Below are 24,189 nucleotides of genomic sequence, written 5' to 3' on the forward strand. Positions count from 1 at the left end.
TTCAGCTGTAATTTGTTGTGTGTGGCCTGTGGACACCTGATCTGAGTTAGATTGTGCACACACACGCTTATGTCCTATCCAACAGGGAATGTTTTGCAGACCTTAAGAACACCCAGGCTGTTCCTACAGTAGACCTGCATGAATTGTTTTCATCTGCTAACTGCTGATTTAAACTGCAGTAAGCAATGGGTGTTTTCCACTTCAGTTGTTGTGCTGTGTGACACTGTAATGACCAGCCTGTGCCACATTCATGTGGGAGTTGCATTTTAGTAGTAAAGGTATTTACCCCACATTTACTGGACAGTTGTGGAATTTCAGAACACTCCCACTCTAAATGAAAAGATGTTCCACATGTGTTTTTTGTCATAGTAAATTAGGAACCAAAGAGGATTTAAGTGTCAGTATTCTAAATCAGAACCTTTGACCCTTCATGCTTTTCATGTAGAATGAAAAAGTTTCAGCCAAAAGAACAGAGGCCAAGAGATGATCCCCAAGATAGTCTGTTCAAATATTAGCATCTTTTGGGCAGACTGGCCAAGGGAAACTAAGGTCCAATCTGACCTCGTCCCTACCCCTGTGTTTTGCACGTTCACATCTAGGGTTGGGGCTACATGGTTTTTCAGAGACTCCAAACGGAGTGATATGAGAAAAAAGCAAAACTGGCAAGATGGAGCACAAACGACCAAAGAAACTCACAAATTTTCTCTGTTAAAAAACTACAGTAACTATTGTATTTTCTTAGTTTAATATCATTTCAGTGTATTGTAGCTGTTTTCTTTGTAATAAGCATAAAAAAATGCTAAAGGTATGCTAATTTTCCCATTCCACCTTAAATGGTGCAGCAGTTACATTCTGGTGCTTCAGGTGTCAACACTGCTGGTGTATTTAAGGTGGAACAAGAAAATTAGCTAGCTACCAAGACATTCACATACCTTTAGCTGTCTTGAATAGCTGACTTCGTATCACCAAAGAATTATCGGTGGGTGATAATAAATAATTGCCCCCCTCTTTGAAGGCATATGATGTCCTAAATGTAATTAAAGCAGTGAGGATCTGAACTTTACCCTCCTCTGCTGTCACTGAAGTTGGGCAGGGTCGCCTACAGAGCAGCGCTAGTAGCTGTTAATGATATATATTTTTTAATATATGTATAAATGTCCCATTTTGTCTGCCAAGATTTCATCCACTACCCTTTGTAACTCCATTCTAAGGGGTTAGGGTGACCATCGAAAACAAGGGGTAGGGGTAAAAAGAAGAAATGTTATTGGGCCTAAATGTGGATATGCATTGATTTGTTCCACATTACCTGAGCTGCATGGCATTTTTATTATTATGGCATATTCTTTAACAGCCACCTCTGTTTCTGTACCTTTTTGCCAGTGTTAATGACTAGTATTTCAAGGTTAGATTAATCAGTGTTTCGAGTCAGGTCTGAATTGTTTGTGCTGTGTTACCGTCTTGTTTCAAAAGCTTTGTGAAAGTTGTGCTTTGGTTTTCAGAAAGGTTTTTATTTGTTCCAGCACATTTCACAGACCCTTTTAAAGCCCGCCCTTGAATGAATTCAGCTGAAGTGCTTTTTTGAACCGTGCATTATTTATTCATTTTTGGTTCATGCCTTCATCCAAGATGATTTGCAGAGTCATTTACGCCACAATGCATATACGAAGTATATACAAAGGGAATCACTTTTCCTAAGTTGTGCTTGGTTGACTTGATGTGGATTTTTGTCTTTTACATACAAAAATTAAAATTGAAAACACTTGGCATTTGACTTTGTTTTAGTGCCATTGTTGATCATGCAGTTGTTTGAATGAATTATCATTCATGTACTACAACTGAACCTTAGTCTTTTCACAAGCTTGGAATGCCTTCAAAGAAAACTCAGGCGCCTGTTGTCTGTTGTGCAATGTTGTTATTCCTGAATGTCATGTAGAATTTTTAAAGAAAAGCTATAAATTATGAATTTTGTAAAATATAAATGATTTGTGGCTTGAGAACTTGCATTTTGTATTTTTTTTGATAACATCTATTTCATGATGTTTACTTTTGCCCAAAGCCTCTTATTCCATCTCTCTTGGAAGTCCAGGTCTCCGTCATATAAGACTTCTTTTTTTTTTTTTTGGCAAAGCTAAATCTCCAAACATGCCAAATGTGCAGTGGTTTTAATTTGCTTACTTTTTCTTGTAGAATTGAAACTTCACCCATTTTTCCACCTCTTTTGAAGGTACCACAGGGCTTTATTAGAGGGCAGCGTAGTAGACAGGGAGTCATAATGTTTTGACTAATCCGTGTATGTTTGAAACATCAAATAATTTGTGAACCGCCACTTTGAAGTTGCATTTTACCTGTAGGGTATCTGATCCTAGATCAGTATAGAAAAGACAGAGCCGGGAGCCTCTGTTTTTACACCACACCTGTCAATGAGTGATACTGTATGATGGATAAGTGGCAGCTGAAAAAATTTAGTTTGAACCTTAAAAATGCTGTCAAGAGCTAGTCATGGTCTGAGTAAAAACCAAGCTGTTTTTTCTGTGTGTTGTGGTAGAAATTTTGATGCCTGAATGTTACTGTTTGGTTTGGATTCTATGCTGGGGTCACGGTTTTGTTTTGATTAATATTTAAACTTTGGCTTTTAGGGATTTAAGCAGGCATCAATGGATTTGTCCGGAAAAATCTCTAAGGCATCCCCCTTTTTGTCGGTGTAGGCCAGATTGTTACAGAGCCTGTGTTTCTCCCAACTGCTTTTTGTGCCTGCTGCAGTTGATCAGAAGGCTGGATTAGAGCATTAGCAATGAGGATGTTTCCCCTACTAAATATAAACAAAAGAAAAGTGCAAATAAATAAACCCAGCTCAGTGTGCTTTTTGGGTTCATGCACAGGTCAATCTGTCGTTTTATCCCAACGCATTCCACCATAGTTCAAGAGGCTGATTCAGTGCTACATTTGCTACTGATTTAGAAACCAGCTACTGAGAAGTAGTAGCCAATTCGTGAACAAACGAGTTATCGTTCTGCAACAACTGTCAAGAGTGTTCACAATCATAGTCCAGAAATGTAAGCATGTTAAAAAGCACTTTTTTATGGGCATTTCAGCGTTTCTATTCCTATTCCTTTCTATTTTCTCAAATATGCATTGCAGATGACTTTACCTCACACTCTACTTTAAATATTTGTGTAATATTGCAGTTATAGAAACACAGTTTATTCTGTATTTTCATATTTTCTGAGGTCAGGTTCTTTGTGAGTGGGTGTCCACTGTTACATCATTGGATGGTGAATAAGGAAAAAAAGATACACATTTACATTTTTACACTTACATTTACAACGTTTAGCAGACGCTCTAATCCAGAGTGACGTACAAGAAGTGCTTTGTCTATCTAGAGAAAGTATCTTTGCAAGTTACCAATAGGTTAGAGAAAAGGACAGTCCTGAGCTCAGGTGCTGCTAGAAACAAAGTCACTGTAGATACCCAGAGAAAAAGGAACAGAGTTGAACACAGAACTCTATGCCGTTCAGTGCAATACAATAAACTACAATACACAGTGCAATGCAATAAAATATAATATATAAGTGCAGCTTATAATTCAATGCTCAATGCTAGACACCCCCATTATGAAAAATGTCTATTTGTGAAATGGATTTTTGTGCAGTACTTCACAGTATTTGTGCAAAAGTTGGAGACCACTCTTCATTTATTTCATTTTCAGTCAAAACAGTCATGTTAATGGAAACGTTAAGGCAAAGTGAGAAACAGGACTTTCCAAAGTTTTTTACACTAGAACACTGAAACTGAACATCTGAGATGTGATCCAACAAAGAAGCTACTAGTGGTCTCAGAGCTGTAGACCGGCCACAGTGTCCAGATCTCAACAGTGCTGAACGTGTTTGGGATGTGTTGGATCATGAGAAGCAAAAAATACAACCAATAGCACAAAAAATTTAAATCTTGTAAAGGGGCATCTTACCCAAGTAGAGGGGGAAAAGCACCTTTTGTCATCTAAAGGTATTTCATAAAGTAGAATTTCTTAGTAAGCTGGCTAACTTAACCCAAAAGTAAACATTGTCCAGTAGAAATGCTCCTGACCTCTTCTTCTATTGAACAGGCTTGCCCTATGGCTAGTTGAGAAATTCTGCTTTGTGAAATGCCCCCTGACTTTTGCAGAACCACAAAGCAAACTAAGCAGTAAAAAATTAGAATGTTATTGATAAGTGCTAAATGATATGTTTAAAATATTAAAATATAAAATGGTGCACATTCCAGAACAAATTAAGTGTGGATTGAACTGTAACTATCTGCAATGTTGACTAGTCCTAGTGTGTACTAGTTCTAATGATTGTTATAACCAACACATGTTAAGTAATATTAACTTATTTATATTTTTGGAGCAATGGGCTCATGGAGGCCTTTTTTTTCTGGGAGCTGCTTACCCAGACAGTCCAAATCGGCAATTTTTAGATTAAAAGAACAAATCTCTTTTCCTCTTTATTACCCCCCCCGCTTCCTGGGGGGGCTTCAATATCATGCATTAAAAGAATAAAGTAAAGAGCCTGTTGTAGCACCTTTATTCTTAAGAGTGAAAAGAGTCTTAAGTTGTGCAATTAAATATAGACACACAGCTCACATCATCATGTGTATGTAATGACGACAGCAACAACAACCACAACCACAAAAGAAACTGGCCTCAAAGTAATTCTCAAGAAAAAAATAACCTAGATGAAATTTCAGAGTATACCATTCAGTAGTGTTTGTGAGTAGATATGGGTCCATCATTTGGTCATCATTTACCCTACTTGAGACCTGGGTAAAGATATTACTGTGCATGATTCAAACAGGGCTGTTGCTCTTTAAAGCTAGATTGTGTTAATACATTTTTGCTCTTTAAAGCTAGATTGTGTTAATACATTTTAAGGCCATCCTGTCATTAGTCTGTCCTGGCCATGTGCATTAAAGCCAGTGTGTAAGGTGGAAGGTTTGAGTTTGATAGGGCCTGCACTGTCTTGGCTGCTTTGTCCATCTGGTGACTGCCTTTTTTAGTGAAGACCACGGGGCTTTTGTCTTTGTGAAGAATTTTCCATAGTGCCATTAATGTCTTCCAGCCCATACCTCTTTCACATGTTTTTCCACTAAACCATAGGTTTACATTCTTCCAGTGGGTAACAATGACAACCAAAGAAAAAGTTGGATGATAGAAAGAGGAGGTTTATGACTGTTGTGACAACCACCATATAGATGTCTAAATTCAGGATTGAGGTCCATGAAGCAGCCCATCCATCATCTGTGAGGACTACTGTCCAGTGAGGCCAGGTTTAAACAGTAACACATTTCTGACCCTCCCAGGTCATGCTGATATTTGTTTCTGCTGTAGTTCACCAGTGTATCTGTATTACTGTTGTGCCATTTGTACTCACATCATCATGCATACCTTCCACTGAATGATATACTGCAATGGTTTCCTTAGGCAGCGTCTTTGGTTTCACATATGTTGGTGTGAGAACTGCACCTGGTTCACCTTATAGTGTTGAAGTTAAGGGAAGGCATTGTATCCTTCCTCTAATTTATAGGCTGGCACATTCAGTTCAGTTCTAGCATCCCAGAAGAGCTTTACCCACAGCAGTCAGAAGGTGGATCAAAGTTCGTTCACAGGCAGAAGGACGTACTGGTGGCAAGGCCCTTGGGAGTCTCACATGCACTAGGCATATTATTTCCAACACATCCAGTGTGCTGAGAAAGAAGCTCCGATTACAAGAGCAAGGACTGATATTCTGGAATTTTGGACAGAGGCTTTGTGGCACCACACTCCCTCAGGACTCTCACATCAGGATTCCAAGCCCCCCAACCCCCCCCCCCCCCCCACCCCCCACCCCCCACCCCACCAGTACCAGACGGGAGGAGAATGAGAGACATGTAGAAGTGAAGACAGGAGGAAAAAACAGGAAGGCTTAAGTTATTACAACTTGTCTATATTTATCATTCCATTAAGCTACCAGATTGCCTTCACTACAATGTTCAGGACTCATTTGCTGGAGCCGGAGTGGGAAGCCTAAATTCAGTCATTGTCTTTATTTCCACAATGGAAAATCCTGTTAAAGAAAAGTATAAAAGTGTTTGTGAAGTTTAGATGTAGTCAATAAAATGTCTAGACTTGTAAAGTTTATGGAGAAAAATAGCTAATACAGTAGTGTTAGATAAACACCTGTTCTGCCCACATGTATTACAGCTCAATTTGACTAACAGAAAGGATGTGAACGGTTATTTTTTCCATTAAATATTGAAAGGTAAAAGAAAAAAAGCAGATTTAGTCTCTTTTTCTGACATTCAGTTCATCCTCAATGTAAATTAATTTACTGTAATGTTATCATTTTTTCCAGAATGTAATCAGGCATTTGGAATGTCACAAAACTTCTTCACAAAAGTCATCCTACACATATTTAGACTTATATTTCCTGTAATTTCATCATAACTGTCTCCCCTTTGCTGAAATATCTGCGTTTTCTCTTTGTCAATGAAGATTAAGTGGTTTTCAGCAGGCACAAAAGGTCCCCCTAGGCCAGTCAGTCAGAGGCTACTCAGTACAGCCTGACAAGGGCAAAGAGTCAGCCTTCTTCTGAAAGAGAACATGTCTAAGCTCCTCTGGACAGAGAGAATGCGATGAAGAACAGCAGAGGAAGCAATTCACCATCCCTGTGGGATGCCTTTGTATAAACACTCAGGTTTAAACTCTACATTCAGTAATAACACTCTAGGCCTTGCCACGAAAGCTGCTTGAAGCTTGATTCAAGTCACTTGAATCATTTACTGAATGATAAGTTTCATTCAAGAGTGCAATTTAAGTTTAAACATGTAATGTACAGTAGCATGGTTTCTCATATAGGATCACTAAAAGAGGAGTATATGCGCTTAGTCCAAACAGAATTTGTCTAGACTAAATCATGCTACTGTTGTTAAATGTGGTTCCTCCTGCTTCACAGTTTCCAGATATAGTCTGTCATCCATCCATCACCACGTAGTATGATCCAGTCAGTCCCCTGTATTAGAGAAATTAGCCACTGATAACCTGTGCCAGAGTCAGACTAAGCACTGCATACCTGTCCAAACATGATGGATATCGGTGTTCTGCTATGGAGGACTCACAGTAATGCAGTAATGGAGTCCAGCTATCCTGCATAGGTCTTTGTTGGTACTGAGCTTTACCACTGGCTTCCCTGCCCCCTTTCTACACCCTCAGAGGAGTGTGTTGTCACATTGATGGCTTGCAGGCGCTGTGTGTTTGGAGTGCAGGGTGCGTTTGCGGAGAGGGGGGCGGTGGTTTTGGTTTTGAAGTGCAGGGTGTGAAGGTGACCCACGAAGCTTGTCAGTGTTTGTTAGATGGAGGCAGTGCATGCAGTGGCTAGGCTGGCCTTTGCAATACAACCAGATGTTCGTACATAGACTCTCGCTTACTCACACAGTTACATTTATATTACTTGCTTATCTTTGTTTTTTTCTCCCCATTGATCCGTGTTTTTTCTGTAGAAGTATATCTCTATGCTTACATCTACAGTGCCCAGGAAAAGTATTTGCTCCCTCCTGATATCTACTTTTGCACATTTGTCACTTTATTGTTTCAGTTTTTCAAAGAAAAATTTGATTATGACAAAGACAAACTGAGTAAACAAAAGAAAGGAAAAAGTTGTCCGAAACCTGTTCCTTTGGGGAAAAAGTAAATGTCCCCTTAGTTACCCAATCAACCAATTAACCAAACTTACTTGATAATTAGGATCACTTGAACTCGACACACCTAGGCTGAGTTGCTGTCAGCCCTGTTGAATCTAAACATCACTTGCATACAACCTTTGCAGCAATGTGAAGTAGGCTAAAAGCCCTCAAAATGCAGCACATTATGCGCCAATGAAAAGCAATTTCAGAAGAGATGAGAAAAAGTGTTACGGAGATGTTTCAGTCTGGGAGTTCAGTGAGAGCCATAAGCTCCAAATGGAGAAAACTTGGAACAGTGGTGATTCTGTTAGCACAGCAACTCATCCACTAGGTCACAAAAAACAGACAAACAACCAAGGAACTGCAGGCCTTGCACACCTCAGATAAGGCCACTGTTCATAATACCACTATTAGAAAACGACTGAGCGAAACATCTATCCACGGGAGTGTTCATAGCAACAACCACAACAACATAAAGACTGACATTTCTCACATCTCACATTTGCTAATGAAAAAAAAGATGACATTTTGATGGCTTTTTGGAACACTGGGGTCCCATTGCATGTGGCGTAAAGCCAACACAGCATTACACAATAAGCACGTCACACCAGCAGTCAAAGATGATAGTGGTAGTGCAGTGTAATGGCAAAGGGATGCTTTTCTACTGACTTGCTGTAATTGACAGAACCCTCAGCTCTTCTCTGCATCAGTAAATCAGTCCATGATCTGAAGCTCAAGTACAATTGGGTTTTGCAGCAAGATAATAATTTGAAGAATAAGAGCAAGTCCACTTATGAGTGACTCAAAATGAACAGAATCACGTTTTTGGAGTGGCCAAAGTACTTCCAAGATGGCCCAATCAAGCAGTTCTATTAAGAAGAGTGGCCAGAATTCCTTTACAGTGAAATACTGATTTCCAGTCATTTCCAGTGATTTTTCACATGAGTGATCTAGGTGTTGTAAAACGTTATGCTCATTTAAAAACTTTTGTGTTTTCCATCTTCTCCTTGTCTCAAACTGCTTGGTTGAGAATCTCAGACTATTTATTGTGTCAAATATGTATGTACAGAGGAAGTAATATTTCATGACAAATACAGTATGTAAAGTTAGGAAAAGGCATATGAAAAGTAAGGTGTGCTTCTTCTTTGTTAAGTGAAAACTGGATTTTATAAAAATGCTTTTATCTTTGTGGGGATGAAACCACCATCCTTATGATTAAGTTTGTGGGTTTTCTCACAAAGAGAGTAAAACAGACTGCAGACACACACACACACACACACAAAGTTCTTGTGTGAGAGCTTCACAAACCTTATTTCGCAACCATGTTGATAGGACTCAGCATGAGTGGCTGATAAATCAAATTTACACATTTGTTGTGCTTGTTTTTGTGGTAAAGTGACACCTATGTCTGTTTTTGTGCTTTTTCTACGCGTTCCACCCATCAGGGCAGAGTGGACTTTGTGGGGTTCAGCCAAGTGAAAGCTGTCTTCTCTCGAGGGGAGAATAGATGGTGGCAGATGTCGGAATAATCCATCAGATAACGCACAACAGATGTCTTAAAGTTCCCTAGCTTGTGCTGGAGTAGACATGAGTGACTAGGGGCTGGTCTTGCGAGACTGTGAACTAGGCTCTCTAGGAGTAGACATGTTTGATAGATTAGAGGGGGCTGAAATAAAGGGGAGAGGAGAGCCACGCAAAGCAGAAAACACAGGAGAACTGAGACTAAACAAACATTTACTGTACACGCCTTTGCTGTCAGAGTCACTCTGTAATCTACTATATAAAGCATGCAGAATTTCTGCAATATAGTGTGACAGTTTCTGGAGCTCAGTGTAGTGGTAGTATAATAGGGCAGTGGTAAGACTTTGTATCAAATATTAGCTGTGACTTTCATGTCGGGCTGGGTAGTGTAACAATGTTATTGTTATAAATTTTTTAGCAGTATACTTTTTCTAAATACATTATGGTTATCATCCCCTGGAACACTGAAGAAATGTATGTATCGTAAAAGTACCAGTAATAGAAAGCCCACAAACTAGGGATACTAGCCTATTCCTATTCTGCCTTCTTTACAGCCAAAATAACATATGACTGACCTTTTTTTATTTACCTGAAGATCATACATTTGAAACACACTTGCACATTCCCAGTTACTCATACAAATAATAATATGAATCTGCCAATTCTGATCGTGCATCCTTACTGTGAAAATCAGTGTATACTAACTGCAAAATAGTACAAAGACAACATATTAAATGTTGAAACTGATTTTTTTTTTGTCTTTTTGAAAAATATATACACAAATTAAAAATTTTTAATTTGATGCCACAGTGTTGCATCTCGTCTTTTAACAACACTTTGTAAATGTCTGAGAACTGATATAGAACTTCAGCTGCTCAACAGTTTGGGGTCTTCTTTGTTGTATTTTTTATTTCATAATGCATCAAATATTTTCAATAGGAGACAGGTCTGGCCTTCAAGCAGGTCAGTTTAGCACCTGGACTCTTTTGCTGTGGAGCCATGTTCCTGTATCACATGCAGAATGTAGATTGACGCTGTCTTGGTGAAATAATAAACAAGGCTCTGCCTTAAAAAGACGTCATCTGGATGGCAGCATACGTTGCTCTAAAACCTGTGCATATTATTCTGCATTAATGGTGCTTTCACAGATGTGCATATAACCCTTGCCATGTGAACTAATGCACCCCATACCATTATGGATGCTGGAAGCATGATGGTCCCACTCTTCTTTACCCTGGAGGATGTAGCGTCAATGATTTCGTCAATTCGTGGCGTCAATTTTTTAAATTTTCGATCAGACACAGTACACTTTTCCACTTCACCTCAGTCCATGTGTTTATATATGATTTCTTCTTTGCATGGTAGAGGTTTAACTTGCATTTGTGGATGCAGTGCCAAACTGTGTTCACATGCAGTGGTTCTCAGGAGTCTTACTGATCCTATGTGGTGATTTTTACTGTATAATTGCCTCTGCTTTTAATACAGTGTTGCATGAGGGCCCAAAGATCACAGCCATCCAATACTGGTTTTTGGCCTTGTCTCTTGCATACAGAAATTTCTTCAGATTCTCTGAATCATTTGCCTGCAACATCTTTTACAGACTAATGAACTCCTCCCCATCTTAACTTCTGAAAGACTCAGACTCTTTGGGATACACTTTTTATACCCAGTCATGGTACTGACCTTTAGCCAGTTATCCTAATTAGTTTTGAGATGTTGCACCAGTTTATTTATTTATTTATTTTGGCACTACATAACGTTATTAGTCTTTTGTTGCCCCTGTCCCAAGTTTTTTGAAATGTGTTGTTGGCATCAAATTAAAAATTAAAAAAAAAATTCAGTTATGTTTTCAATAAATATAGAGTTTCAATATGATTTGCACATCATTGCATTCATTTTTATTTACATTTTGCACAGCATCGCAACAGTTTTTCAAATGGGATTTTTTCTTTTTTTAATTTGAAGAATTTTTTAATTGAATCGTGTAGTATTTACTGCTATTACAAGAGACACAGCTTTCACACAAGTCATGGTGCTTTATTTTCCTTTTGTCTTCAGCCACAGCCATGCCGTACATAGGCAAAACAGCAAGCTCTCTGACTTAGTTCACATCTCTCATGCATCTCACTGTCTGCTCATACACATTTTTCCCCCAGGTGATTTCTAGTCCTGCCCTCTACTATAAGAGTCCTTAGCAAACAGAACCAAACTTTTTCTTGTAGAAACACCATATAACATTACAACAAATGTTATTCCAGTAAAAAAATAACAAAATTAGCTTTTTCCCAAAAATGTGATCAATATCATGTGAGCTAAAATGAAAAAAAAAAACTGAAATAATTTACAAAATATTTGATAATTGATAAGCCAAACTAGATTTTTTATAATAACAACAAATATTGTTGGGCTTCCATTCTTCAAGATAAGGTTTGTAAATGGTTAAATGAACAAACTTATGCACATAAAATAGCTAATTTTTGTATTAATGTTATTTGTATTCATGCTAATATTAGTGTTTTAATACAAGTGTTTTTCTGAGCAAATAAATGCTTACTGCTGAAAAAAGAGCTTTTCATAATTTCCTTAGGTGCTTGCAACATTTGAACAGCACTGTGTACATGATATTTTTGCCATATTTGCTTTATGTTCATGGTGCTGTATAAAAAAGAGAAAGAAGCCTGAATTGAAGTGGTTATGATTTTTGAAGTTGAGTAATTCTTAAAATATTGTACATTGGTGCATAGTCAAGAAATCTAATAAAAAATCCACTACTGTAACAGAGGGCTCCCTGTTTGGTGATGCAAATTTGTCTGGCCTGTTAAGCACAAAACATTCTTTGTCTTCATAAGTCAAGGCTGTGGCATTTTTTAAAGGTTATGTGCCATCCTCAGGTTTGTTTATTTATTTGTCTGCAGTGCCTACAACCATGCAAGGAATTCTGGGAAACAAGAAGAGCCCTGTCTCATAAGTTCTGTGAGGTAAGTCTTTCTAGACAAAATCTATTTCAGATCGCCAGTGTGTTTAGGTAACCTGGGACAATGAAAAGAATAACTAGAGAGTGTGCCTGTCATCAAGCTTCAGCAAATGTGAGATGACACAGTAGCAAACAGAGCCAAGCACTGTGTTGTTAGACATGTATTTATCTCCTCTTTGGAGATCAGTATACGCTTAACTGTAAAGAATCCTTAATGGTTCTGGGCTTGGACATTTTGTCCAAGTTGTGTAGAATTCTTAGATTTTTTTGAAGCTTGATATTGTATGAAAGCCAGGAGGGTAAGTGCTGAATGTGCTTGGGCTATGGAATAGCTGAGTGGTTGCACTACTCAAGAGCCCTCTAAAAACATTTTACATAATATAAAGTTTCAGGAACCACCACCACATAGTGTAAAGGTTTTACACTACTTGAAGGATTTCCCTTGAACTGCTTATCAGTCTATTAAATGGTCCATCTGTTGAGTGGTCTATTATGGAACTAAATGTGGTTCTGCTACAAAGAACACTATTTGGAACCTTTATTTTTAAGATTGTAGAATTACATTTTAATTTATTTCCAACAAGCAAATATTTATCCATCAAGAACATAATAACAACCAGCAGTAACAATGAGGTTTTCTAACTGATACTCAAAATAATCCTGGCAAACACTTAAGTAAGGTAATAAGCACACGTTCCATGATGCATTTAAAACTGATGAAGTGTCCCTTGAGCAGTGCTGAGAATGATCCACTGCCCAAATAGTACCTGCTTCATTAGTGGTCACAGGACGCTGTGGGCTGGATATTTTTGGTTGGTGGTCTATTCTCAGTCCATCAGTGACACTGAGGTGTTTAAAAGCTCCAGCAGCACTGCTGTGTCTGATCCACTCAGATCAGCACAACAAACACACCACCATGTCAGTGTTACTGAGGGTTCATGGGGGTCCTGAACACTGAAGAACAGGGTAAAAGGGGGCTAACAAAGTATAAGAGAAACAGATGGACTACAGTCTGTAATTGTAGAACTATAAAGTGCTCCTATATAGTAAGTGGAGCTGATAAAATGGACAGTGATCATAGAAACAAGGAGGAGCTCATAATTTTATGCGTGATTGGTGTATGTATGAGTGTGTGTGTGTGTGTGTGTGGATGACAGAAATTTGAATCACTCTCATATTACCATCTTTTTCAAATATGATTACACTGTCCTTTGATCATGTTGATACAGTGAGGTATTGAGAGAAGAAAATGCTGTTCCCCAAGACAGAAAAGAATGTAATTGAAGTGTGTTAGATAAGTCCAATATACACATTCAAACCTTTGTTCTTCACAGAAAATATTATAACTGCTCAAATTGTGTTTCAAATTCAATAGTCAATATCCCTGCAAAGTTCTAAACTTTGCTATAGCTGCAGTATATTAAGCTCATTGGATAATAAGTACCATGGTGCAAGTTTCAGTCGCTCAGTATTTAGAAACAAGCAGTGAAGCCCTTTGTTGTTTCCCCAACTTTGTGATTCATCGAATGGAAGCAACATGTGCCCTGCATCAACCTAGAGAAGTGTTGAGTTAAGTAATTCTTGGAGATGTTCTGTAAATGAACAGTTTCCAGAGGGCCTCGGCCAGGAACCCTGCAACCAGATGTGTCTTGAGAACCAGAGCTGAGTGATTGCCGAGTTTGTTTCAGACTTGAAGCGATGCAGTGCCAGCATGGGCAGGAGCGTGCAAGACATTACAAGCTAACACCACGGCTCTGTCTTACATAGAAACACTGTCTGCTGCGGCTCAACCAGGGAGCGTGGGTGGGTGGCTGCTCCTAACCACTGTATCTCCTGCTCTCTCTCTCTGTCTCTCTCTCTCTTACTCTCTCTCTCTCTCTCTCTCTCTCCCCATATCTCTTGAAAGAAGCACCATGAGTGCCTGACTAGTGCTGAATTCCTGCTGTCGGTGCAGACGCAGAAGCAGGGCGACTGCCCTGCTCCTCAGCGAGCCTCAGGCTTCGCAGCAGCCTGTGTAGAAAGCTGCAGCTCTGACCGGGAATGTTCTGGCTCCAAAAAATGCTGCTCCAATGGCTGTGGCCACACATGTCAAGCCCCTACCAACCTTTTCAAAGGTATGATAGACCATCTAAAAGTGGAGTTCACCAGTGCAGGAATAAATTAATTTATAGCTTAAGTATATCTACTCATTAGTAATTGAAAAAGATAAACCTGGCCTTTAGAAAGACACTTAAATTGCCATTAAAATGCTATACATGTATGTATGTATGTGTGTGTGTGTGTGTGTGTACATATAATATGCATGTGAATGGATGTCTGAATTATCAAAGTAATCACTGACAGTTCCTCACAAAAGTACATTTTGATTAATTTTATTAATAAAAAGTTATTTTTAGTTATCAAGTAATCAACTATATTTGAATGATTGTGACAGCCATTCATTTAGATGCATTACTTCATGTTTCCAGTCTCTCATTCCAGTGTTTTTGAAACGTGTTCACTGAGCTGTAAGTAGCTGAGATTGAGAGTTGATGGTTTAAAACCCAGGGCATACCACCCTACATTCTTCTGCAATATATATTTTAATCTTGGCTGTTGCCTTTAGAATGTGCTGAAAGATTACTGAATTAATAGGATTTACCATCACTTTTGCTTGCCAAACGTTTTTACTGTGCAGAAAAGGACAGTAAAGTTTTTTTCTGTGCCTGATACTTGTTTCCCACTTGTTGTTTTATAGGTGTCCCTCTGAAGCCAAGGAAAGACATGACCTTTCTAGAGGACCAGCATGGACAGCTGGAAGTTGCATGGATGTCCAAGTTTAATGTCTCCATTGAGCCAGTCCTGTATATTCTGCAGAGGAGATGGAACTATGGTATTCATCCCAGTGAAGATGATGCTTCTACCTGGCACACTGTTCTGATGGTAAGTGCGCAACACGCTATTCATGTTCAAGTTTCCTAAAAGATACAATCCTTTCAGTCTGAATCAGTATGAAAGCTGCACTTTTATCCTGCTGAGACACTATTCAAGTGCTCTCTGTATGCATGAACAGAGTTTACAGCTATGTTAATGGAAAATTTGTAAATAGTCTATTTTAGCCATGGATGGCATAAAGAGAGTAATTGCATGCTTAAGTGGTCCATTATTATGAACTCTATTATCTATAATGCAAAACAGTTAGGCCTGTAAAACCTCCAGTGCTGCAAATCTGGTCAGCTGCCAGACTGCCAGAACTTTACACCGAGACCCCATCAAGCAACCTTACATAGCAGCTCTTGTTCAAAGCACTTGACTGCAAGAATATATGGTTTCTCTCCTTGAAACCATATATTCTGGCCATTAAGTCTAGGTCTCTTCTAAATGTCAGCTTACATTTGAAAAGACAAGCTAGCAATATGTAAAACCAGTGTAGTTTTGTGTTTCAGTAATGGAGCCATGTGTAATTCAACACCTTTAAACCAGCTTACAACAAACAGTGACGGTATTACTGGTAGGTGAGGCTTTAGTTCTGGAGCAATTAAGGAACGTCACAGCACCTTCCAAACGTTTTCTACTAAAATGTATGTAGTGCAGTCTGTAAGCAAATGAAAAATTACACACGTTTTGTTGTTTTAGGTTTATATGCTGTAAATGGTTAATCTTCATGTCATACATCCATATGATTTTTTAAACGTGAGTTGTAGCAAACTTTTACCTGGCCCTGAGGTAAGAACCCTCTATAACCTTGCTGCCAGTGGTGTAACTATAGGGGATGCAGGATGAGCACTTCCATTGGGGCCCATGGCAACTGACCGCTTACTTTTTTTTTTTATTGGTCCCCTCCAGACTCAGACTGGCCATCGAGCGTAAAGTTCTCTGACAGGGAGTTTAACTTGTCATTTTGTCACTAATGTTAGCGCAAAATATGAACTAGAGCACAGTGCAGCCACATCCATTAATATATCTAAAAAAACACTGTAGTCTTTTTAAAGCAAATACACTACATATGTTGTATAATAAACCATATTAAATTTAGAGATGCATAATACAACTAACTGGCTAGCTACCTTAACTAGTTAGCCTGCCTACTGCATTGAGCTTTGTGTTCAGAACTTTGCAAAATGGATAAAAAAGGGGTGAAAGGTGGAGCTGAGAAAGAAAAGGGCATCAATTGTTTTTGCACTGGGGTGCATAAGATCCTAGACATGATTGTATGAGATATTTTTATATGAGATATAATTGTTCATGTCTCATGATGCCCTTGCTTCTTGAGCTTTGAAAGCTAGAATTAACTCTGGACCTTTTGTTAGCTCTCTTGTGCATGAGACAGTCACTCCATGGTGGCAAGAAATAAGAAACAACCAAGTGTCCCATTAAATAGGGTTATGTAAAACAAAAAGTTTACACATTTCCCCTGACATGGGCATAAATACCCTCAAACCCAATTTCTGCACTGTAAATTCATACCCATTGATTCAAATCCAACATGCCAACATGAGTCAGACCCCAAAACGACCATAAAATGTAACAGTGGCTGTATACTTTAGTGGATGCTCTCTAGCAGATTCTGAACTAGTCCACTGATTTCAGCAGTTCCTATTTGAGGCCTTGAATTTCAAATTAAATGACCAAGAGACAAAACAAAAAGCCCATTGTCAGCTCCATTTTCTCCCAGTAAGAACTGTTTGCAAATGGGTGGGAACATTTTAAATAGTGCTTTTCAACAGGCTGTATAAAGAGATACCCCTGCAGGAGATCAACCTGTCATTGGAAGCTCTTATCAGTAAGCAGCAATGATAACGCTCTTTCAACCGATTTGCCTTAATTAAATCTACTGTGACCTCTCTCCCTCTTGCAGACCATGGAAGAACGTGCCGTGCTCAAGGACGTACGGCCCCACAGGTGGTACCAGTTTCGGGTCAGTGCAGTCAACAGTCAGGGCACCCGTGGCTTCACCACTCCCAGCAAGCACTTCTTCTCTACACGAGGTAAAATGCTGCCTTGTTCAAATAATTCCTGGTAAAGTTGTTTTGCATTTACTGTAGGACTTGATGAGATGTTAAAAACATAACTTCATAATAGCATGAAGGCATTTCACAATCAAGCAAGAACTTAGACAGCTGTATCAATTGGAAGCCTTTTGTTTTTTATTGAAATATGCAGTGGGTCAGGGTTCTTTAAAACTAACCATGCGTAAGGATTAGAGATTTTAATACCTCATTGGTGGAAATGCAGATAGTGTGCAGCAAAGCACCATATTGCACATCCCTAATGTACTGATGTTTTGGTGAAGATAAATGATCCTGGTTCTCATGAACATAAGAGAAGTTTGTTTTAGGGTGAGAACAGTTATAGACGCACAAGCAAACACTTAAACAGGGAACTGGAAAACACAGCAGTTTGGCAACGCAGAACATGCTACCTTCGTAGAAATGGTCTTCCTCAAACCAAAGGAATCCACAGCCTGTGCATCATAACAACTTTGAGATTGTGCCCCAATAAACTCTCATGCACCCCATCTTTCATGTTAAGTACTTTGTTCGTCATCATCATGTCAGATATTAAACATGTTTTCATGTAAATGGTGAAATGCTCTGTAATAAACGTTTCCATGGATGCTGCAAACAAACAAACAGGAGAGAAGACTGAGAGTCCTCAGTATCAGGTGTTGCCCCTTGGGGGGGTTTTGAAAGAGCACCTAACTGTTTTTATTGCCAGTGTTTGTTTTACTTCATTTATCTTATACATTCTGGCCTAACTGCGTTTCTGAAGGTCATCTTAGGCCACAGGGGTGCTTTTGGCACTTTTAAAAAGCAAGGCTGTCAGAGAGTATGAAATATCATTACTCGCAGAGTGATGTAACACCAAGTCCATCGCCAGTAATGACTGGAATCAAATCCCTTTTTATTGTTAAAATTACCAGCACTTGGAACAAGCATAAGATTGGAAAAAAAGAGTGTCAAAAGTATTTCTCATCCTTGTTGATGCCTTTGGCCATTTTTATTGCGGGTTTTGACGGTCATTTCTGTCCTTTTCTGAAACTGTGCACAGCACTGCTCCGTAATCTTGCTGTTACGTTGTAAGAAGCTGTTCCCTTCAGCTTGCAGCAAAGATTGATATTAACACATGACACACTTAAATTATTGTCACTGTTAGCGACAGAACCCGCAGGCATTGACAGTTAATTCAAGAGAACGTTGAAAAAAACATGGAGCATTTCCACCATATGGCTTTCTTTCCATCTCCCTTGGGGTCACAAAACATGCAACATTCATCAAATTGCCATGGGACATATGAGTGGTGGGGGGTGTGGGGTGCATGAAGAATGCTAAAGGTCATAAGTCATGTGTGTAGCTGCCATTGCTCAAGGAAACTCAGAGATGAAAGGTTCTCCCTTTGAGGCTATGTGACTCGGTGAGGAAAAATCTGAGCGACAGTTTTTGGCTTGTGACCTTAAAGCAGGCCATGGGGCCTTGTGTGTTGTTTGGGGGTCGCCTCCCAGCATGAAATGAAACCTTTGTTTTCATAAGGATGCTGAGCGTGGCTGAGTGCAGCAGGACCAGGAGAGCAAACATGGGACGCTCAGAAGCCCACCCTTAAGCCGCACTGCTGTAACAGTTGAAGGCGGGCTGGCCTTTCTGCGTTTACAGTAGCTGATATAGCACATCAAAGCCAAACTTTGTTCCATGCCCTTTGGAAGTTAAATCAGATTGAATGCCCTCCAAGATAAATTTTTTTGAAACACTAGACCCCTGAAGCTTGTTGTTGAGTTATTTGTTTTCTGGCAGTGCTTAAGTAGTAGCAGTCAAATGCTCATATTTTTACTCAAAGCTAGAGGGCTAGAGTAACTGATAATTAGTCAAGGCAATTAAAAGCCTTTTCTTACTTATTTTCATGTCAAAAGCTGAACATTACATCATACTTAGGGGAGGTTTCAAGCTTACAGTTTGGTCTGGACTAAGTCAATGACAATAGAGTAATACTGTTGTTACTTCCATGCTGTAAGCCTAGCAACTTTCCAAAATATTGTGATGGGGTGAGATGTGTGTTAAAACGAGGAGCAGATTGAGGCTGTTGTGTCTATATCTACTTTCAGAGTAACATGACTTCTATACCACTGGCTTAGTATTGTAGTGTTGAGGAAGGCTAGCCCACTCCACCCAGCACCAAAAGACTGAATTTCCATTCATCACATATTTGTCCCACCTAAGACTCAACCACGGCAAACACTTGTACACATGGGCTACTGATTGTCGGTGCAGGCATTTGAAAACAATCCCGATGTGGCCCAAATCCACTAAAGCTGAATAACAGAAGGACAGAAAGACATGGAGGTTGTGAAAATGCCGCACTCAGTAACTCTCTAATTTTCTTACAGGTTTCTTACAGGCTTGTGAAAAATATATATGACTATATGTTGTATGTCTTTTGTTGTATAGAACTGTAAAGACTGTTGTATAAAGGATGCTGTAGAGGAGAGCAGGGCACAGTGGGCTAAAATGTAGCATGAACTTTTAAGGTAGTTAAACAGGGTCAATTAGAACATGCTTTTGGTCATATTTTTGTATTCCTATAGCAACGTCATCTGTGAATTTTGACTGCAGTCAAATAGATATATCATTCATCAAATTCACATCTATATTGTTTTAATCACCCTTTTGATGCCTGTAACATAGCTAGCTAAGCTACAGCCTCCTCACAAAGGATTATTAATTCATAAAAATAGCCTATGTCTTCCCATATGAATTTGAAGCATTTAATTTTTATGCACAGATTTATCAAGAAAAGGTCTCAAGTAAATAAAATATTTTAAATGTTATCATTCTGATATTAGCTCTTCCACCTTCTTCCACAGGCTCTTTTCACTAGTCATATTTAGTTTAATATATATATATTTAATTACACATTTATAAATACATATATTTACACTGATCAGGTATAACATTATGACCACCTCCTTGTTTCTATACTTATTGTCCATTTTATCAGCACTGCAGTAACACTGGTGTGGTGATGGTGTGGTAGTGTGTGTTGTGCTGATCTGAGTGGATCAGACACAGCAGTGCTGCTGGAGTTTTTAAACACTGTGTCCACTCACTGTCCACTCTATTAGACCCACTTGCATTGTGGGTCCATCCTGTAGATGTAAAACCAGAGACAGTAGCTCATCTCTTGCTCTACAGTATGAGCTAATCATCCTCTAGTCCTTCATTAGTGGTGATGCTGTTGGCTGGATATTTTTGGTTGGTGGACTATTCTCAGTCCAGCAGGGACACTGAGGTGTTTAAAATCTCCAGCAGCACTGCTGTGTCTGATCCACTCAGACCAGCACAACAAACACTAACACGCCACCACCACGTCAGTGTTACTTGTTCTGTGAGGGTCCATGGGGGTCCTGACCACTGAAGAACACAGTAAAAGATGGCTAATGAAGTATGCAGAGAAACAGATGAACTACAATCTGCAATAGTAGAACTACAAAGTGCACCTGTATAGTAAGTGGAGCTGATAAAATGGGTAATGAACAGAGCGACAAGGACATAATGTTATGCTTGATCGGTGTATATATTTAGGTTGGAAAGCTTGAATTAATTGTACTTGCATTTATTTACCAAACTATGACTATTTGGTGACTTACAACTAGATAAAAACTCTCAGTCCCGAGTTCAAATACTAGAAAATTATATAATAGAAAACAAAATGTATTTTGCTGTGCTCCACACTGCTCTGCTAGTGGTAGTAGTAAATTAAAATTTCCTGCTGCAGTGTTGTTTCTGCCTAGTATCATCTAGTATCAATTATAATGATACTTCTATGATGTAATACATCATCATATATATTATAATAATATATCATCATATAATGATGATAATTAAATTCCTGTTTATAACCTGTGGAGCTCTTTCGGCCTGATATGAAAATAAAGGTATCTAAAAGTGAATACAGCAGTCAGATGATACTATGTAATTTTAATTATAATAATAATTTTCTGTCCCCTGTGATGTTAATTCACCTCTTACACTGGCTATTATGCCATGCTGTTACCTTCCATGAGCTGTCGATTTGTATCCTTCTCACCTCCGCTGGGTCGCATGCTTTTCATTCATCATGGCAGCAGGTCACGTCAGGAGAGCGCTAACAAACCTGATGAAAAACAACATTCTGAAAAAAGTGTCTTCCTTTCTTCCTGTTGCAGACCCATCCCCCCCCGAGACTCCACAAAATACTAGGGCTGAAAATCAGACGGTGCATGCTGATGGGAGGGTGAGCGTGCTGCTCCGCTGGGACCCTCCTGGTGAGGGTGACCTTGTGGTCCACCATTACAAGGTGACCTGGAGTGCACGTGGAGCGGCAGCAGACGGCCCAAACTGGAAGGAGAGCGGTCGGGTCACAGACGGGGTAAGACTTCCCCAGTGCAGCTCATATCTCATCTCCCTTAGAAGCCAACCAATGCACTAGCTCTGGCTCCAAATACTGCAAATATTTTTCTGTCTCACCTTAACTGCAGGGGGTTACGTCGAATATATTTTGTGGGAGGAAAATCCATTTCATAAAAACGAGCACCTAAAGTGGTGCCAAAAGCTCAGAAAGGTCCTATGAGGTCCTCAGCTTTCCTAGTTGTTGAAGTTTATGAGTTATCTGTTTGTATCCTTCACTTAAGACATCTGTCGTCTGCGCACACAGGGGAGTATACACTTTTGCTATTCTACACTTGTGTCCCATTCATGCAGTGGAGGTTCTAAATCTAGATCAGTGCTTAAGAATTGAGTTTCACAAGTCAGTCCTGCTCTACTTTTGGCCACCATTGTCTTGCAGGTGTTGGACTCCAGTGCACCACCTGCATTCTAATAAAGTGCAAGCCAGTGTATTTATTTCTCCACAATGCCCATGGAACAAAGACGCCATCTGGTCTTGTGATCATCGTATTTTACTGTAACCTAAGTGCTCTCCTTAAAGCCACAACTCTCAAATGGTTTTGATTAGGTAATTTGTTTTTACAATGCAATAACTTCATGGTCTGAGAAAGCCATCCATTTTACCGAACAGTAGCCTATAAAGAAGAGCTATTTCAGAGACAAATTTGAAAAACCGTTCATTTCTTTTAAGTGTTTGAGGGTTATTGAAAGCTGTAAAGACACAAGCATCATTCTGAACCTAGAGTTATTAAGAAATATTTTAATCCAAAAAACACAGTGTAGTTAAAACAAAATGTACCACAACCTTACATCTTTGTCATATGAGCTTGAAAGGAGCTCAAAAGAATGCATCATTTAACATGATGACCTTATTTGTCTGGTGCAAATATCAAGCCCTTATGTTCTTGCTCATTTGTATGAAAGATTGAGTTAACAGAAGAAGAGAAAGTGATGGTGGAATATTTTTATGTGATTCAAGACCAGAGAGGCTCTGAATGAAGAGAGCCAAATCTGTGCTAGCTTTCAATGGTGATCTGAAAGACGACTTGCATCCCCTTAGAATCTCATAACAATTTTTATTCTGTCTCCCTGATGGAGATGGCAGTCGGGTCTTCCAGCATGAGATTGTTAGGAATTTTTACAAGGGCTCCAACTACATTCCCACACCAAAGAGCAGCAGCTGAAAAATTTCCCCACTCTTTATTTTATAGATAAAACTTTCCCTGACCTCATCAGCAAGAGCACATTTCTACAAATGTTTACAACAGCCAGGCAGGAGTTACAGAATGTTAGGCCACTTGTTAAGAGGCACACTATGAAAATGTTTGTGTTGGAGCCCAAAGTATTAACCTGGAATATTTACTGGAGGTTAAGTTGAGGGTTTTTTTTTTGTACCCCATATAAAGGGAAGCATTGAAAACATATATTTTGGTTTGGACTGTGGATGAATAAGTGGATGTGTAGACTTACTGAGAAAGAAATGAGAAAGGGTGGAGGGAATATATGTTGTAAATGCAATGAGAACTAAGCTTCTAAAGCTGATGTAGCACCCCTACTCCTATTCTAACCTTGAACCATGATAGTAACACACACTAATCTAACATCATGCCAGCATAAAAGGGACATTTCTACCAACACAGAGCTCACCTTGCTCTGTTTTGGCCAACCAGAAACTCAATTTCCTATTGGCTCTTAAGGCAAAGAAGCGTTCATGGCCTGAAAGTCATAACATGTGGCCCCATGGTGACATAGGAGGGCTTTGCACATGTGCATTCCTCTGGGCTCATTCACACACATGCTTGTGAAACACATGTTTTGGCTATCTAGAGGAGCATTGGCATATTGAACCTCATTATTCCCTATTAATGTTGCGAATGCTGATGCACTGTTACCTTCATTGGAAAAATCAGCGGCTATCCTGCTGACTACTCTGTTTGGTCTACTGGTGCAAGGATATAAGGTGTGCTTAGACTGTTGTTTAAATATCCTGTCAATCATCATAAAATGAGCAAAGGTAATATGACTTACCAAGAACTCAGAAACCAGCATGAACACAGTGGGCCTACAGTTTGATTTGACTCCAAGCATCAAAATATATTTCAGTCCATACTGTGATGTGTTTGTCTAGTTACCTCTTAATAACAATGGGCCTGTACCAAAGAAATGTTAGATCTCATTCCTACCGGGGCATTTTGCTGTTGTAGTTGGACATGTGTTCTTTGTCATGTCCCACAGACTCTGACTGAGATGGAGCTGGGGGGACTCCAGCCTCACACACGCTACACGGTGCAGATTCAGGCCATTTCTTTCTGGGGGCAGAAGCGTTTAAAGAGTGGCCGTGCACAACTCTCCTTCATCACTGCTGCCTCCACTGGTAAGGGCTATCCTTCGATTAAGGGACATGTGTTTCTGCATCTGTTTGCTTGAGCATATTTTAGCACTAGAGCTTTTGGAAATCTTTCATATATTCTAATAAATTATTTTAATGTTTTGAGCCAGTGCCTTATATTATGTTTGATGCCAAAATATAAATTCAGCAGGACAGCTGTCAGGTTTTAAATGTTTGCTCTTTTTAAAGTCTTTGTTCTTCTCTCCCACCTTTAG

The 24,189-nt window shown here is 39.3% G+C and overlaps 1 protein-coding gene across 2 annotated transcripts in view; it reads left to right on the plus strand.

Annotated features, from left to right (window-relative positions):
* Nucleotides 1–24,189, plus strand: part of anos1b (anosmin 1b) — a 46,006-nt gene that overhangs the window by 11,840 nt on the left and 9,977 nt on the right. The window contains exons 3-8 of one of the 2 annotated variants that reach the window (XM_017717845.1): nt 12,132–12,194; nt 14,100–14,304; nt 14,928–15,112; nt 17,028–17,157; nt 21,366–21,568; nt 23,821–23,959. In XM_017717845.1, the coding sequence (XP_017573334.1) occupies nt 12,132–12,194; nt 14,100–14,304; nt 14,928–15,112; nt 17,028–17,157; nt 21,366–21,568; nt 23,821–23,959 (925 nt within the window). Of the gene's footprint in view, nt 1–12,131; nt 12,195–14,096; nt 14,305–14,927; nt 15,113–17,027; nt 17,158–21,365; nt 21,569–23,820; nt 23,960–24,189 lie in introns of both variants that reach the window. The other variant, XM_017717844.2, reaches the window with a different exon arrangement.

The sequence above is a fragment of the Pygocentrus nattereri genome, chromosome 15 (assembly GCF_015220715.1).
Source record: "Pygocentrus nattereri isolate fPygNat1 chromosome 15, fPygNat1.pri, whole genome shotgun sequence".
Taxonomy (NCBI): Eukaryota; Metazoa; Chordata; class Actinopteri; order Characiformes; family Serrasalmidae; genus Pygocentrus; species Pygocentrus nattereri.